This window comes from Dipodomys ordii, unplaced genomic scaffold (genome assembly GCF_000151885.1).
Source record: "Dipodomys ordii isolate 6190 unplaced genomic scaffold, Dord_2.0 Scaffold33, whole genome shotgun sequence".
Taxonomy (NCBI): Eukaryota; Metazoa; Chordata; class Mammalia; order Rodentia; family Heteromyidae; genus Dipodomys; species Dipodomys ordii.
In genome coordinates, this window is record NW_012267249.1 from 2,687,467 (window position 1) to 2,705,974 (window position 18,508).

General features: G+C 42.6%; 2 protein-coding genes across 5 annotated transcripts in view; both read left to right on the plus strand.

Annotated features, from left to right (window-relative positions):
• The window catches only part of LOC105986193 (zinc finger protein ZFP69-like), a 14,254-nt gene extending 9,305 nt beyond the window's left edge, over positions 1 to 4,949 (plus strand). Inside the window, exons 4-6 of one of the 3 annotated variants that reach the window (XM_013016997.1) lie at positions 710 to 836; positions 1,126 to 1,224; positions 3,781 to 4,949. In XM_013016997.1, the coding sequence (XP_012872451.1) occupies positions 710 to 836; positions 1,126 to 1,224; positions 3,781 to 4,904 (1,350 nt within the window). In that variant the 3' untranslated portion in view covers positions 4,905 to 4,949. The remainder of the gene's footprint in view (positions 1 to 709; positions 837 to 1,125; positions 1,225 to 3,780) is intronic. The other 2 variants (XM_013016998.1, XM_013016999.1) reach the window with 2 other exon arrangements.
• A 3,679-nt stretch (positions 4,950 to 8,628) lies between these two features.
• The window catches only part of Exo5 (exonuclease 5), a 64,742-nt gene continuing 54,862 nt past the window's right edge, over positions 8,629 to 18,508 (plus strand). The window contains exons 1-2 of one of the 2 annotated variants that reach the window (XM_013017001.1): positions 8,636 to 8,701; positions 13,176 to 14,646. In XM_013017001.1, the coding sequence (XP_012872455.1) occupies positions 13,205 to 14,326 (1,122 nt within the window). In that variant the 5' untranslated portion in view covers positions 8,636 to 8,701; positions 13,176 to 13,204 and the 3' untranslated portion in view covers positions 14,327 to 14,646. Of the gene's footprint in view, positions 8,702 to 13,175; positions 14,647 to 18,508 lie in introns of those variants that run through there. The other variant, XR_001175098.1, reaches the window with a different exon arrangement.

Sequence of the window (18,508 nt, forward strand, 5' to 3'; positions counted from 1 at the left end):
AAAAAAAAAAAAAGTCTCACAGACTTTCCTGCCCAGGCTGGCTTTGAACTGCGATCCTCAGATCTCAGCCTCCTCAGTAGCTAGGATTATAGGTGTGGGCCAATGGCGCCTGGCACTAATATTTAATTTTTGTGTGTGTGCCAGTACTGGGGCTTGAACTCAGGGCCTGGGTGCTGTCCCTTAGCTTTTTTGCTCAAGGCTAGCATTGTGCTACTTCAATACACCTCTACTTCTAGATTTTTTTTTTTTTTCCTGTCCTGCGGCTTGAAATCAGGATCAGGGTATAGTTCCTGAGCTTCTTTTTGCTCAAGGCCAGCACTCTATCACTTGAGCCACAGCATCACTTCTGGCTTTTTCTGTTTATGTGGTGCTGAGGAATCGAACCCAGGGCGTGATATATGCTAGGCAAGCGCTCTGCCACTGAGCCATATTCCCAGCCCCACTTCCAGATTTTTAATTTTTCTTTTTTAAGTTTTGCTGGTTAGTTGGAGATAAGAGTCTCACAGACTTTTCTAACTGGGCTGCCTTTGAACTTTGGTCTTTAGATCTCAGCCTCCTGAGTAGCTAGGATTATAGGCATAATCACTGGCAGTCTCCAGAGAATCTCTAGACTGATCCAGAGGAGTCTTCTGGTAAAACTAGTTTGGAATCTCTCAGAACTTAGAATATGGTCAGAATTCTTTGGACTTTAATAAATTTGATTTTCTAGGAACTGTTGACCTTCAAGGACATATCTGTAGACTTCACTCAGGAAGAATGGGGACAACTGGTCCCTACTTACCGAAATCTATACCGAGAGGTGATGCTAGAGAACTACAGGAACCTGGTGTCTGTAGGTAAGAGTGGGCCAGCCATGCTTCCAGAAGCATCTATTATAGGAGAGTCACTATTTTTAAATTATGATGTGGGGTCAGTGAAACTTGGCCTTGTTCTGTATTGTAAATGTCTTATTCCTTTGAAACACAAACCAGGCCAAATTTGATTCACCTTTCTTGGGGGAACAGCTTTTCTTCCTACAACTAAACTTTTACATGCTTTCAGAGCATGTAAAAGTAGAAGATATAACTAAATTCAGAAATGGTTTGTCAGTATAAACATTCATCCCCTTTTTTTAAATACCTTTAGCAGGATATCAGCTTTCCAAGCCCAGTATAATTTCCCAGTTGGAGAAAGGAGAAGAGCCATGGATGAGAGTGAATGAAGGCCCAGGAGATCCCATTTTAGGTGAGACCAGGCAGATGATACATGGGCTGGAGTACTCAGGATCTACCCAGCTCTGGGGAGGCGCAGCTATTGTATAATACCTGCATTAAATCTCATTCCAAGTTGAGTGACCATAGCTTATGCCTGTAATCCTAGCTACTTAGGAGGCTGAGATCTGAGGATTGCAGTTAGAAGCCAGCCTGGGCAGGAAAGTCCATGAGACTCTTATCTCCAATAAACTACTCAGAAAAAGCCAAAAGTGGTGTGGCTCGCTCGCCTTGAACTGAAGAGCTGAGGGACAGCGTGCAGGCCCATTGTTCAAGCCCCACAACCAACAATAACAACAAAAAATTGTTTAAATGCTGATCATTCTGGCTTGATCAGAAAATAAATCATACAAGGCTTGGCATGGTTGTACATGCCTGTGAACCCAGCACTCTGCAGATTCAGGCAGAAGGATTGCAAGTTTGACATAAGCTTGGGCTACATAGTGAGATGGTGTCTCAAAAAAAAAAGGGAAAGCAGTCTTAAAACCAGGCATAGTGGTGTGTGCATGTAATGTCAAAGGTCAGGAGGCTGAAGTAGGGGGATTAGGGGTCAAGGACAGCTTAGGCATAAACTTGAGACCCCATCTCAATAACTGGATACTGTGGGGATACTTGTAATCCTAGCTACATGGCATAAATAGTAGTATAAATAGTATAAATAGGATCATGGTCCAGGCCAGCTAGGGCATATATTAAGGTCCTATATGAAGGGACAAAAGAATGGGAACATGCCTTAAGAGAGTGTTTGCCTACAAAGCACAATTTTTCCCCATGCACAAAAATGTTTAAAAGAAGTTATAACTTCCACGAAGCTATATCTTCCACTTGAAATGTAAGGTGCAATGAATTATCAAGTATTAAAACTGGTTAATAGTTAGGCAGTGACAGTGGCTCATGCCTATAATCTTAGCTAATCAGAAGGCTGAGATCTGGAAGATCATGGTTTGAAGCTATCCATATCCAGGGCAGAAAAGTCCATGAGACTCCCATCTCCTGAATAATCAGCAAAAACCTTAGCTGGAGGCATGAATCAAAGGTACAACTTTTAGCTGAGTAAGCAGGTCAAGCAAATGCAAGCTCCTGAGTTTGAATTCTGATACAGGCAAAAAAAAAAAAAAGTACATAAAAAAAAAAAAACAGCTAATGCTTAAAGGAGATTTACCCACCAGTGCCAGTGGCTTATGCCACTGCTTAGCAGGCTAAGATCTAAGGATGATGGTTTGAAGCCAAGCTGGGCAGGAAAGTCTGTGAAATTCTTATATCCAATTAACCACCAAAAAAAAAAAAAAAAAAAAAAAGCCAGAAGTGGGGCTGTGGCTCAATGCCAACCTTGAACAAAAAAAACTCAGGGAAGCCAGGCACCAGTGGCTCACTACTGTAATCCTAGCTACTCAGGAGGCTGAGAACTGAGGATCAAGGTTTAAAGCCAGCACAGGCATGAAAGTCCGTGAGATTCTTATTTCCAATAAACCACTCAGAAAACTGGAAGTGGTATTGTGGCTCAAGTGGTAGAGCTAGCCTTGAGCTGAAGAGCTGAGGGACAGCGCCCAGGCACAGAATTCAAGCCCCACAACCAACAACAACAACAAAAACAGCTCAGGAATAGTTCCTAGGCCCTGAGTTCAGGCCCCAGGACCAACACACACACACACACACAAACACACACACTTTTCCTAGCCACACTAGCAATTATAATAGGGTAGGTTACCATTTTATAAATTATGTTTGCATGTATATATTAATAATTATAGGAAGAAACAATATAGATACACACCAATACGAATTTGAATAAAAGATAGCTTAAGGACTGGGAATGTGGCTTAGTGATAGAGTACTTAACTAGCATGCATGAAGCCCTGGGTTTGATTCTGCTATCTTTGAGCAAAAGAAGCTCAGGGAGGGCTGGGAAGGTGGCTCAGTGGTAGAGCTCTTGCCTTGCATGCATGAGGCCTTGGGTTCGATTCCTCAGCACCACATAAGCAAAAAGAAAAAAGCCGGAAGTGGCACTGTGGCTCAAGTGGTAGAGTGCTAGCCTTGAGCTGAAGAGCTGAGGGACAGCGTCCAGGCCCAGAGTTCAGGCCCCACGACCAGACCCCCCCCCCAAAAAAAGAAGCAGCTCAGGGACAGTGCCCAGACCCTGAGTTCAAGCCCCAGGACTGGCCAAAAAATAAAAATTAAAAAGATAGCTTAATGTTCTTAGGTCAAATACTCCTTTTTGAATTTCTGAGGTTGTGTTCCAAAAGCAATTGTCAACTAAAAGATATAGCACTAAAATAGCATTCTTAGTGTTATTAGAAGAAGCAAGTCTCAAAGATTCAGGTTTTACTATATGTATAACAAAAAAAAATGCATTTAACCTGTTCACTGTTTATATTTCATATTACCTCTCCAGACAGTACAACCATATTTAAATACAGAGAAAATCTCATGTACTCATCTCTGTAATTTTCTGTTCTGTAACTACTATAGCAGTTGATTTTTTTCAAAGCATAACTAATATGAGTTACCTGGAGTTTTTCATTTCTTTCAGACTTGAAGAATAAAACAGAAACCAGTGAGTCAACTGCAAAGAATGACATTTCCCAAGAACAGCTGTATCATGACATGGTGGGAAGACTCATAAGGGATGACATTATTTATTCCACACTGAACAAAGTCTCCAGATATGATGCCTTAGAAAGACACCAGGAAACCTGTGGACAGAGACAGGTTATTTTGAACCGCAAAAAGATAGGCCAAGTAGCTAAAAAATGTAGGGGAAATATTGTGAGTTCAAAAGTGACTTTAGAACAGAAGCACCATAAATTTAGCCCACCTAGAAAGAGGAACAAATGCAAAATAAATTTAATTAATCATCCAATAAGTTGCCTGAGAACAAAAATCTATGAATGTAATATATGTGAAAAAATGTTCAAACAACCCATTCATCTGACTGAGCACATGAGAATTCATACTGGTGAGAAACCTTTCAGATGTAAGGAATGTGGAAGAGCCTTTAGTCAAAGTGCATCTCTTAATACACACCAGCGAATTCACACTGGTGAGAAACCCTTTGAATGTGAGGAATGTGGCAAAGCCTTTCGACACCGCTCATCACTCAATCAGCATCACAGAACTCACACTGGGGAGAAACCTTTTGCCTGTGACAAATGTCAGAAAGCGTTCAGCCAGAACATTAGCTTGATCCAACATTTAAGGACTCATTCTGGAGAGAAGCCCTATACGTGCAATGAATGTGGGAAAACTTTCCGGCAGATTCGACACCTTAGCGAACATGTAAGAATTCACACTGGGGAGAAGCCCTATGCGTGCAATGCATGCTGTAAAACCTTTAGTCACAGAGCTTATCTAACGCACCATCAGAGAATCCACACTGGAGAAAGACCCTACAAATGTAAAGAATGTGGGAAAGCCTTTAGGCAGAGAATACACCTTAGCAACCATAAAACCGTTCATACAGGAGTGAAAGCATATGAATGCAACCGCTGTGGAAAAGCCTACAGGCATGATTCATCCTTTAAAAAGCATCAGAGGCACCATTCTGGAGAAAAACCTTATGAATGCAATGAATGTGGAAAATCCTTCAGCTATAATTCATCACTAAGTCGACACCAAAAAATACACAGGAGGAATGCCCTCAGAAATAATCTTTAAAAAAAAAAAACTGACATGGGAACAAAAGCCAAGTCTTTTTTTGTTTTTGGGTCAGTGGTGAGGCCTGAACTCTGGGCCTGGGTGCTGTTCCTCAGCTCAAGGCTAGTGCTCTATCACTTGAGCCACAGCGCCACTTCTGGCTTTTTTGCTTATGTGGTGCTGAGGAATCAAACCCAGAGCCCCATGCATGCAAGACAAGCATTCTACCACTGAGCCACTTTCCCAGCCCCTAAAAAGCCAACTCTTAAATCAGTATTCTAAGCTTTAAGATCTGAGGTCTCAAAACCATTTGAGAAAGTGACATAATGATGGCAGCTTTTATTTTTGCCTGATGTGTAAATAAGCGCTATATTGATAATGAGTGTCAGCTATACCTCTATACAAAATACTTAAGGATAAAATCTGGTTTTTGGAGTTAAATAAATTCATCATTATGAAAAACAATATAATTTTTTTATTTCATGGTTATTTAATTTCTTATGGGCATTTACTTACCAAATAATTTTTGTGCACTCTTGTAGCTTTTTCTGTTTATATCCACAAGAATGCCAGTAGTTTTTAAGCAGAAATGGCAGTACAAGAATATCTGCATATTACTTTCAGGTTTTTAATTGTTATTATGAAGGTGATGTACAGAGGGGTTACATAGTTAAAGAGTACATTTATTTATCTATTTATTTTTTGGCTAGTCCTGGGGCTTGAACTCCTGAGCACTGCTCCTGAGCCTCTCTGTGCACAAGGCTAGCACTCTACCACTTGAGGCTCAGTGCCACTTCCAGCTTTTTCTGTTTATGTGGTACTGAGGAATTGAACCCAGGCCTTCATGCATGCTAGGCAAGTAATCTACCACTAAGCCACATTCCCAGCCCAAGAGTACATAGGCCTTCATGCATGCTAGGCAAGTAATCTACCACTAAGCCACATTCCCAGCCCAAGAGTACATTTCTTTAATATGGTAATGACATTCTACACAATTTTTTTTTGGGGGTCCGGTCGTGGGGCCTGAACTCTGGGCCTGGGCACTGTCCCTTAGCTCTTCAACTCAAGGCTAGTGCTCTACCACTTGAGCCACAGCGCCACTTCCGGCTTTTTTTTCTTTTTGCTTATGTGGTGCTGAGGAATCGAACCCAGAGCCTCAGGCATGCAAGACAAGTGTTCTACCACTGAGCCACCTTCCCAGCCCCATTCTACACATTTCTATGTGAGTAATGCATAGCTGATTCCCAGATTTGGAATTTCTGTGCTAGTGCGTATGTACTTGTACTAGCAAACTGATAGCGACTGGACCACTTTTCCACCAAGAAGTTACAAAACTGTAGAAGCTGAAGCATATCCTAGGTCAGCAGTCTTGTCAGCTATCAAAGAAGCATCAGGTGTGGTGATGTATGCCTGTAATCACAGGCTGAGGCAGGAGGGCTGCCAAGTTTAATCAAGACCAGATCACTCTCAAAAACAACTTGCTTAACAACAAAGAGGAACAGCAATATCTTAACCTCAGCAAGACAGCCTTGAAGTTCTAGCTGACGCAAATCCCCCATATATAGTAGTACTCTCAATTGCAGAAGCCACAAAGAAATACACATATTCTTGAAGAGTAGTCAAGCCCACCTAGTCTTATCTGGAGAAGGAGGGGAAGCCTTTATGTCAACTGCTCTATTTCCTGACTTGAGATTGGGACTGATGGATGAGACTCACTTTAAGGCCACTGACCTACTTAGAGAATATAATCTTGGCTGCAAACCTTTTAATTGGAATGGAGAATTATAATCTTAATGACAGGGTATAGAAGGAATAATTGACCATTTATAGCATTTTACAAGATACTACTGTTAGCAGGCTAACACACAAGAGGGGTACACATTCCTACTTAATAGGCATTTATTAGCATTAATTAGTTAACATTTGTGAAAGCTGAGCACTGTTAGGATCACAGTGATTTTTTTTGGGGGGGTCGGTAATGGGGCTTGAACTCTGGGCTTGGGCACTATCCCTCAGCTCTTCAGCTCAAGGCCAGCGCTCTACCGCTTGAGCCACAATGCCACTTCCGGGTTTCTAGTATATTGGAGATAAAGAGTCACGGAGTTTCCTGCCTAGGCTGGCTTTGAACCGTGATCCTCAGATCTCAGCCTCCTGAGTAGCTAGGATTACAGGTGTGAGCAACTAGCACCTGGCGATCACAGTGATTTTTGTGTTAGTTTTCAATCTTATTAACACTTTATTAAAGCTTTAATTCTTCACTGTTAATGGATTTCCCCTCTGCTCCTACCACTAAAGAAGCCAGACTCCAAAACCCAGGACCTCCATTATATCTAGTGCTACTTCATAGCTTCATCTCATTTACCTTTCTCCTCCCCATATGGGTTCTGACTAAATTCAGTATGAGTTATTGGTTTGTAACAATTGAAGAAGTCATCAAAACAAATTCAGTAGGGCTACTTTTAAGTTTCACAGGTTGGTATTTGGAGCCAGGTGCCGGTGACTCATGCCTGTAATCCTAGCTACTCAGGAGGCTGAGATATGAGGATCCCAGTTCAAAGCCAGCCCAGGCAGGAAAGTCCGTGAGACAGCAGTGGTGCTGTAGCTCAAGTGGTAGAGCGCTTGCCTTGAGCAAGGGACAGCGCCCAGGCCCAGAGTTCAAGCCCCATGACCGACCAAAAAAAAAAAAAAAGGATGGTATTTTTAGAAAAATCTTGAAAATATCATAGAACTCGGGAGCTTCTGTGTATGCTAACAGTATGAACACAAACAAAAGGATATTTTCCCACATAACTCCAAAATCACTACTACACTAATACTGGCAATATCTAAAACAAAAAAGCACTTTAAAAGGACTGGGAAGGTGGCTCAGTGGTAGAGTGCTTGCCTTGCATGAGGCCCTGGGTTCGATTCCTCAGCACCACATAAGCATAAAAGGCCCAAAGTGGCACTGTAGCTCAAGTGGTAGAGCGCTAGCCTTGAGCTGAATGGCTGAGGGACAGCGCCCAGGCCCAGAGTTCAGGCCCCACGACCGACAAAAAAAAGCAAAGCAAAACTTTAAAAATAGATTTTTTGTTTTGTCATGGAAAGACAGGTTCTCCTTTTACATCTTTTCCCCTAAGGATATTCTATATTGTCACAGAACCTTCGTTGAAGAGAGTATCTTTTTCTCTCCATTGCTATGAAATGCCACCTGGTGGTTAAACCAAGTTTTCTGTAAAGAAAAGCAAAGTGAGTGTCGTCGGAGCCGGGAGAAGTTCGTGTTTGGGAAAGGCCTGCCACTGCTCAAATTCTGCTCTGATGGCATGTCTGCGGAAAAAGCATTATGCTTTCCTTCATTTACATCTGAAACTGTAACCATAACCTTTTCCAACGAAAAGGTTAAACCCAAGTAAACGGCGGGGGAAATACACAAATAAAGGGGAGAATCTGCATCTTTGAACAGCCCGCAGCTGTTCCTTCAGCTGGGGAAAAGCTAAAGGCGTGGGGCATACTGCGCTTGCGCCGCGGCCCGGCGCGCTGGGCCGGGGAGTGACAGGTCGGCCCAGAGCTTCTCGCAGGAAAGGTTGCGAGTTCCCACTAGAACAGAACCACACACACACGGCTCACAAGCCAGCTCCCAGAACTCTACCCGAGCCTCACTCGTAGCCCCGCGAGGATGGGGCGCCCCGCGAAGGCTTCTGGGAGGAGGTGGTGCTCGCGCTGCCGCTGCGCCTTCTGGGATTGGGCTTCCGGCGGCTTCCGGGTGCGCGGTCGGAGAGAGTCCGTGCATTTCCGAGGCTTCCTTCGAACAAAGAGAATCGGGCCTCGGCTGAGCGGAGGTTAGTGGAGGCTACGAGCAGGCTGCGGGGCTGGTCTGGCCGCGCCTCCGAGCCCAGGGGTGTCTCCTCCCGCTCCCTCCTTGGGGTGGGGGTCAGCCCCACCTGCCCCCCCCCCCAGCAGGCCGGGTTCCTCTGGATGCTGGGCCTTCGCCTGGAAGACCCGGCGATCGGCCACTAGCCTTTTTCAGCGCTGGGGTCTTGGTCCGTCCCCGGACGTTTGTACATTTGGGTGGTGTAGGGGCTCCGGGCGCACAGTGGTTGGGGTCTGAGGAAAGCGAACTCCTCCAAACTAATCAGAATGTTGAGCTTGAATCAAGGCAGTGACAGTTCCGCCAGAGCGGGAACCCATCGGAGAACCAGTCTCTCCGACCTGAAATGTTCTCCCAGAGTATCGAGTCTGAGGTTGGAGCTAGAGGAAGGAACCGACCTGGAAGCGTTAGTTCTTAATCCTTCCACCTGCAGGGAACAGGGACTGCATCGAGTAACTGCAGCCAGCGTGTGAGGAAAACGGAGGAGTTGTGCTGGCTCCAGGACAGAGGCAATTGTTACCTAGGGTCTGAGGTGGACTGTCACCTGTGCACTATGGATATGAGAGAAGGAAACATTGGAACGCGAAGGAATGGTCAGGCAAGAAAGGTCCAAAAGCCCCCATTCTACCATAGCAAGACTCCAAATGGTTAATCTGAGTTTATCCATGCAGACATCATCTTCAGAGTTTCTTTCTCACTTTGTCCTTTTACTTTTCTGCGCTTCCCGGTGAGATGGAAGATAAGACCCAGATGAGTAGGAGCTTCCTCGCTCCTAAACTTTAATCGTATTTGTCGGAGGAAATAGAATATCATCCCTTTCCTTGGGAAGTGAGAGGAAAACCATATTTATTGTCTACTATGTTTTATCACTCAATTATTAGGTAGCTGACTAGGGATAGGAGTACCCTACTCAACCTACTACATGTGTGTACTTGAACACTTGAACATGCATATGTGGGTACTAGTGCTTGAACTCAGGGCCTGGGCGCCGTCCCTTAGCTTTTTTTTTCTCTCTCAAGGTTAGCACTCTGCTGCACTTGCAGCTTTTTGGTGGTTGATTGGAATTAAGGGTTTCTTGGACTTTGCTGCCCTTGGCTGGCTTTGAACCCAAATCCTCAGATCTCAGCCTCCTGAATAGCTAAGATTAAAGGTGTACGCCTATCACATTTTAAAGATGTGTCAGTAGCTTCAGGAAAGCTAAAACATGTCCAAGATTATTCCAAAAGCAAGTCGTGTATTAGCAAATTCTGAATAATTGGATATTATTTAAAATTCATTTACAGTTTGTGCAATTATGCCTTCAGTTCATTAGAATTAGTGTAGGGCTGGGAAGGTGGCTCAGTGGTAGAGTGCTTGCCTTGCATGCATGAGGCCCTGGGTTCGATTCCTCAGCACCACATAAACAAAAAGAAAAAAAGCCAGAAGTGGCGCTGTGGCTCAGTAGTATAGTGTTAGACTTGAGCTGAAATGCTGAGGGACAGCGCCCAGGCCCAGAGTTTTCAGGCCCCACAACTGGACCCCCCCCAAAAAAAGAAAAAGAATTAAAGTAGTGTAGAGAACAATAGTTTTATAGAATATAAGCAAAAATTTTTAATATTTATTGCTTTTATTCCTTGCAAGCCATTTATGTATTCCTTCACTAGTGACATTTGGACTAAAAGTTAGGTGAGTACAACCATGACTAATATGAATAACATTTTCATGGTATAGTTCTTCAACCTGAGAGCTGATACATTTGGCTTACTTATCTCTTATTTGAATAATAAAATGGAAGCACTTGGCTCATAGTTACCTCTGTCAGCTCAGATTCTCAGTAAAATCATTTTTCTGACACCCAAAGTCAAAGACATGAGAGAAAAAAATAACAAACAAATGTAATATATAGCCTTCACTTCCTAGTCTAAAGAAATGCTAGGACAGGGTGGGAAGTTTGAATATAGACTGGAATGTTAGGGAATTCTTCTGTTGGGTATGAAAATAGTATTGTAGTCATGTAGACGAATTCTATTTGGGCCGATAATTCACTTTAAAATAGGTCAGCCAAGAATAGTACACAGTTGCACATATACGTGGTATGTACGTGGTGCTCATTGTTTTCTGGCTTCTACTTCTATGTTTTGGAAATATTTCCTAGTTTAAAAAAAGAGTATGTAGGGGCTGGGAAGGTGGCTCAGTGGTAGAGTGCTTGCTTAGCACATGAGGCCCTGGGTTCAATTCCTCAGCAATACATAAGCAGAAAAAGCCAGAAGTGGCGCTGTGGCTCAAGTGGTAGAGTGCTAGCCTTGAGTTGAAGAGTTGAGGGACAATGCTCAGGCCCAGAGTTCAGGCCTCACGACCGGCAAAAAAAGAAAAAAAGAGTATGTATCCCTCGTTAGGGTAATCAAATTATAAATGTAAATCACTTAATTTAGTGTAGCATATAATAACTGCATAATGCATGTTTACTTTTACTCACAGCAATACACTTTGGAGTTTTAGTCATGCTTAGAGATAGTTATTTCTCTTTTTACTTCTCCTCTTTAACCTGATGGTACTGGGGATTGAAACTATGACCTTAAGCCTGTTAGACAAGCACTTTACCATTTAAACCATGCCTTCAGCCCTTTTGTCTAGCTGTCCTCAAATTCACAAACCAGTCTCTTATCTCTTCAATAGCTGGGATTACAAGTGTATACCACCATGCTTAATTTCTCATTGAGACAGAAAATAAAATTAGTGGTAGAGCCAGGCACTGGTGTCTCACACCTGTAATCCCAGCTACTCAGGAGGCTGAGATTTGAGGATTGTGGTTTAAAAGCAGTGTGGGCAGGAAAGTCCATGAGACTCTTATCTCCAATTAACCACCAGAAAACCGGAAATGGCAATGTGGCTAAAGTGGTAGAGGGCTTACCTTGAGCTGAAGAGCTGAGGGACAGCACCCCAGGCCCCACAACTGACAAAAAAAAAAAAAAAAAGTGACAGATAATATAAGGAGAATAATGTATAAAGTTAGTAAGGGTAAATTAAATCCACCAAGAGCTTTTACTCACTGCCTTTCCCTTAACATATCTCAAGAATTATTGTCATTAAGAATGATAAAATAAGGGGGTCTGGGAAGGTGGCTCAGTGGTAGAGCACTTGCCTTGCATGCATGAGACCCTGGGTTCGATTACTCAGCACCACATAAGCAAAAAGAAAAAAAAAAGCCGGAAGTGGTGCTGTGGCTCAAGTGGTAGAGCACTGGCCTTGAGCTGAAGAGCTGAGGGACAGCGCCCAGGCCCAGAGTTCAGGCCCCATGACCAGACCCAAAAAAGAATGATAAAATAGCCAGGTGCTTGTGGCTCATGCCTGTGATCCTAGCTACTAAGCAAGCTGCAATCTGAGGATCATGGTTCAAAGCCAGCCGAGCAGGAAAATCCGTGAGACTTATCTCCAATAAACCACCAGAAAACCAGCCTTGAGCTGAAGAGCTAAGGGACAGCACCCAGGCCCAGAGTTCAAACCCCATGACTGACCAAAAAAAAATAAAAAAGGCAAACCTCAAATCTCTCTATTTGAATGAATTGAGGCCAACAAAGGTGATTTACTTAAAGTTATACACAATACTTTATTGGGAAATCTAGGAATAAAATTATTCCTCCACTTAAAAGATTTCTGCCATACTGGGGATATATCTCAGTGTTAAATCACCTGCCTAGCAAGTACTAGGCCCTGGATTCTATCCCTAACTCTGAAAAAAATCATTTTTTTGTAAGGCATGGATAATAGAAGGACCACTTTTGGTAAAGTCTGAGTGTATGTAACTCTTAAATATTTCTAATTGGCTTCTTTAAAGAAGTAGTTTGTAAGAGCTGGGGATATAGTTTGTTGGTAGAATGCATGCCTAGTATTCACAAGACCCTGAGTTCACTCCCTAAGACTACAGATAAAAGAGTTGTGGGGGCTGGGAATGTGTCTTAGTGGTAGAGTGCTTGCCTAGCATGCATGACGCTCTGGGTTTGATTCCTCAGTATCACATAAACAGAAAAGGCCAGAAGTAGCGCTGTAGCTCAAGTGGTAGAGTGCTATCCTTGAGCTAAAAGAAGCTCAGGGACAGTGCCCAGGCGCTGAGTTCAAGCCCCAGCACTGGCAAAAAAAAAAAAAAAAAAAGTTTTGCCGGGTGCTGGTGGCTCACGCCTGTAATCCTAGCTACTCAGATCTGAGATCTGAGGATTGCAGCTCAAAACCAGCCTGGGCAGGAAAGTCGGTGAGACTCTTACCTCCAATTAACCACCAGAAAACCAGAAGTGGTGCTGTGGCTCAAGTGGTAGTGCAGTAGCCTTGAACTGAAGAGCTTAGGGACAGAGCCCAAGCTCCACAATCGACCCCCCCCCAAAAAAAAGTTGTGATTTATCTCACTGGAATTTGAAAGTGCTTTGAGGAGGTATTTTTATTGGAAAAATGTATTTCTTTAAAATGTTATGCAGGGCCTCCTTGTTTAGTCCAGAGCTGTGCCATGGCGGAGGCTAGGGAAGAGGAAACTGTGTCAGCAGAAGCCTCGGGGTTCTCAGACTTGAGTGACTCAGAGTTCCTAGAGTTTCTGGACCTGGAAGATGATGAAAAATTATGTGCTTCACTTAGCAAGCCCGGTTCTTCCTCTGAACTCCCTGAGAAGGATGATAAGCCTCTAAGCTTACAGAACTGGAAAAGAGAATTGGATGTCTTATCACCCATGGAGAGATTTCACCTAAAATATTTATATGTCACTGACCTGTCTACTCAGAGCTGGTGTGAATTGCAAATGGCATATGAGAAGGAGCTTCCTGGTGATTTGAAACCAGAGAAGGCAGCTGTTTTGAACACTGGTGCTAGCATCCACCTAGCTAGAGAACTAGAACTTCATGATCTTGTGACTATCTCTGTCACCACTAAAGAAGATGCTTGGGCAATTAAGTTTCTGAACATACTATCAATGATTCCTACCCTGCAGTCAGAAGGGCGCATCAGAGAATTTCCAGTGTTTGGGGAAGTGGAAGGTATGTTTCTTGTTGGAGTGATTGATGAGCTGCACTATACAGCCAAAGGAGAATTAGAACTGACAGAACTCAAGACACGCAGGCGCGCTATGCTCCCTCTGGCAGCCCAGAAAAAGAAAGACTGTTTTCAAGTCAGTCTATACAAATGTATCTTTGATGCCATGGTGCAAGGGAAAGTGACTCCAGCAAGCCTAATCCAGCACACTAAATTGTGTCCAGACAAGCCACTGGGTCCTTCAGTGCTGAGGCATGCCCAGCAGGAAGGCTTTTCTGTGAAGTCTTTGGGTGACCTCTTGGAGCTAGTCTTTTTATCTGTCACACTATCTGACCTCCCAGTTATTGATATCCTGAAGATTGAGTATATTCATCAAGAAACTGCCACTGTGCTGGGTACAGATACTGTAGCCTTTGAAGAAAAAGAAGTGAGAGGCAAGGTTCAGCACTATATGGCTTATTGGATGGGACACCGAGAGCCTCAAGGGGTTGATGTAGAAGAGGCTTGGAAATGTCGGACATGCAACTATAAAAACATTTGTGAGTGGAGGAGGAGTGGTGGAGTGCTCAGCTCTGCACTGGAGCCCCAACACAAAAAAGCCAAATGAACTGAAGTTCTGCTTTCAGCAATGTCTGTCATCCTCTTCTAATGTATCTGAGTAGTGGGCCAGTCTCTGACCTGCTTTTGAGGATATTAATTTTTTTATATTTCTGCAACTTTTGATTATATTCAAATCTAGGACTGAGGCTCAAGGATGAGTAGGAGAGATTTGAGGTACACTGGCCCTTGAGCTTTGATATGTATTTCTAAGATTCTCATCATGTCTGGAAGAAAGGTATCCTGTAGCAGTTGTTTTCCTAAGAAAAAAATTTCAGTGTGGCTCGGTGGTAGAGTCCTTGCTAGCCTGCACAAAAGCCCCAGGTTCAATTCCTCATGTACCACATAAATGGAAAAGGCCAGAAGTGGCATTTTGGTGTGGTTCAAGTGGTAGAGTACTAGCCTTGAGCAAAAAAAAAAAGCTCAGGGACAGTGTCCAGGCCGTAGTTCAAGTACCATGGCCGGCAAAAAAGAAAACAATTTCAAGTTCTAATAAATCTTCCTTGTGCTCAGTGAAATTCTTTGTTTTTCAAGTACTTTCTATATTTCTATGTTTTACATAATAAAATGTAATGCTATCTAGGAGAGTTGAACTAATAGTTTTATTTTGTTTTCATAACCTCAGCCCTTCAATGATGCCCACTATATAATTGTAGCCTATCACAAACCCTTAAATTCATACATAAATATTTTGGAATAGAGTTGATAGAAGGAGCAAATCAAGAATTTGAGCAGAATATTTTCTTTTTTTCTTTCTATTTATTTTTAGAATTGTTATAGAGGTGATACACAGGGGTGTTACATTTACATGCATCAGGTAATGAGTACATTTCCTTTTGTAAGTGTCATCTGTTCCCTCATTCTCTCCCATCCCCTCCCTCTTGTCTCCACCCACGAATTGTATAGTTCACCTTCATCCATGTCTAGTGTGTTTTACTGCTGCACTTTTCACCCTTTTTCCTCAGATTCTGTGCCCTACCCCACCCCACCCCCCACAGACATGCATGTGAATATATTTCATATAAGATAAAGAATACAGAATCATCAGAAAAAAGAATAATTTTTTTTTTGGTCAGTTGTGGGGCTTGAACTCTGGGCCTGTGTGCTGTCCCTGCACTCTTCAGCTCAAGGCGAGCACTCTACCACTTGAGCCACAGCGCCACTATCAGGTTTCTAGTGGTTTATTGGAGATAAGAGTCTCACGGACTTTTCTGCCCAGGCTGGCTTTGAACCGCGAACCTCATATGTCAGCCTCCTGAGTAGCTAGGATTACAGGTGTGAGCCACAGGCACCTGGCCTAAGAATAAATTTTTTAAAAAGTTTTTGTTTCCATATCTTTGGAGTTTGTTTTTAGTATGTATATTATTTTATATAAATATGAAGAGGTATTTAGGTATTGTACCTTGGTGATTCCTAAGATTATCCTCCTTTGATCTTACTGTATATATCTAGAATCCTGTGTAATTTGTCATATCCCAGTGTGTTTTAGATCTAACTTCTGCATATCAGAGAGAACAAATGCTGTTTGTCTCTCTGATCTTTGCTTACCTCACTTAACATGATTTGTTGTAATTAGCAAAGTATTTTCAATGAAGTGTTAAGGGGAAGAGAAATCAAAATGGCAATATTAAATATGGAAGATATAGATGAAATGACTTTCATACACTGAGAAATCCAGCAATGCTGCCAAGAAAAAAAAATTGTTTTTTGCCTTTTTGTGGTATGGGTTTTGGGCCTCATATTTGCTAGACAAGTGCTCTGTGTACCTTTTGAGCCATGCCTCCAGTTTAAGAACAATTTTTATGTGTACAACAAGATAAGAACAACAAGAGTTGCACTTTGACAGTAGCAAAAACCTAGAAACTACCCAGGCCACTAGCATAGCTGATATGTGGTACAGCTGCCAAAACAAAAGACTACAGTAGCATGCAACATATGCATCAATTTAGCAATGCATTAGATAAAAGAGGTCCCAAAATACTACACACAGCATATTACCCTTTGTTATAAAGTAAAAAATACTAATGGCAAAACATTTTAAAGAAAATCTAGCAGGGCGCAGTGGCTCACACCTGTAATCCTAGCTATTCAGGAGGCTGATATCAGAGGATAGTGGTTCAAAGCCAACCCAGACAGGAAAGTCCGTGAGACTCTTTATCTCCAATAAACCACCGTGAGACTCTTTATCTCCAATAACCACCAGGAAACCAGAAGTGGCACTGTGGCTCAAGTGGTAGAGTGCTTGCCTTGAGCTGAAGAATTAAGGGACAGCGCCCAGGCCCAGAGTTCAAGCCCTATGACCAACCAAAATAAATAAATAGAAAAGAAAAAAATCTAGGGGCTGGGAAGTTGGCTCAGTGGTAGAATGCTTGCCTCACATTTAGGAGGCCCTGGGTTCGCTTCCTCAGCACCAAATAAGCAGAAAAAAGCCGGAAGTGGTGCTGTGGTTCAAGTAGTAGGGTGTAAGCCTTAAGCTAAAGAGCTGAGAGACAGTGCCCAGGCCCAGAGTTCAGGCAGGCCCTACAACCAACAAAAAAAGAAAATGTAAAGGTGATGGAGAGAAATCTCAAGCCATCTCAGAACACAGTGGAGTCCTTAGCTACAAACATTACCAAAGAGGCCATAGGAAATGATAGAGTTAGCACTTGTTTATGGAGATACTCAGATAATTTGTAGAAGTAGGTGGATAGAAGAAAATCAGTTGGCAGAGCTGGGATTTCTTTATTAATAGAAAGTTTAAGAGCTAGAAAATATGAATAATGTTAATATGATCTTGCTATTCCTACTGTTTGAACATATGGGAACTAGAAGTGTGAGTCAAGTGTCAGCCATGAACAAAAGCTAAGAATCGGAAGCCTTAAGTTCAACTCCCAGTAGTGGCACCAATAAATAAAATAAAGATCTGGACATCAGTAGCAAATAAAATAGGTTACTTCTGGAGGCCTGTCTGATATTTTTATGGACATTGGGAAACTTGTGAAAGCACTTTCCCATTTGCAGAGAGCCAGGCACTGTGCTAAGGCATGATTAAATCTGTCCACATTTAAGGGAGCTGAGGCTTAGAAGAGTTAAATAACCTTCCTAAGGTCCCACTGCTTGAAAGCAGATTCCAACTGGACACAGGGGCTCATGCCTCTCATCCTAGCTATTCAGGAGTCAGATTGGGAGAATCATGGTTCAGAGTTTACCTGAGAAAAAAATTAAATGAGAACCTGTTCTCAACTGATAAAAACCTGGGCAAATCACAGATGCATGGGAAATGTACACAGTAAAATTGTGAGCCAATGGGGCTGGAAAAGTGGCTCAGTGGTAAAGTGTTTGCCTTGTACACAAGAAGCCCTGGGTTTGATTCCTCAGCACCACATAAGCAGAAAAAGCCGGAAGTGGTGCTATGGTTCAAGTGGTATGGCACTAGCCTTCAGCTAAAGAGCTGAGGGACAGTGCTCAGGCCCAGAGTTCAGGCTCCACGACCTACAAAAAATAAATTTTTAAAAAAAATTGAGGACTAAGCTGTCCCTGGCAAAAGTGAGACCCTGAGAGATAAAGCAAAAAAGGGTTTGACTCCAATGGTAGAGCACCATCTATCAAGGGAGAGGCCCTGAAATCAAACTAATACTACCAAAAAGACTTCAGACTAGGTATGTACTATTGCAATGGTTATTAACCATTGTCCTACAAAGTTTTCTTACTGTTGTTAAGATTGTTGGACTATATACACATTTAGCAACTCTGAACCAAAATGCTGATACCAGAGCTGTTTCAGATATCTGATTCTCAAATTTCAGAATATTTGCACTGAATATATAATACAGTATCTTGAGAATGGGACCTCAAGCTGTTGCCCTAATGTAAAATACATTTCTGTCTTACATACATTCACATTTTCTGGAGGTAATTTTACACAGTATTGCTAGCGCAGCTATATTTTGATTGCAACTCATTCCATGAGATCAGGTGTGAAAATTTTCAGCTTCAACAACTTGGCATTCAAGAGTTTCTGGTTTGGGTTCATTTCAGATGATAGAGTCCAGTGCTCACTGGTATTATTATAGGCTCTATTAAGTTTGGGATTAAACTAGGGGTTATAGTAAGCTGGGTTTTTTTTTTTTTTGGTTGGTCGTGGGACTTGAACTCTGGGCCTGGGCGCTGTCCCTCAGCTCTTCAGCTCAAGGCAAGCGCTCTACCACTTGAG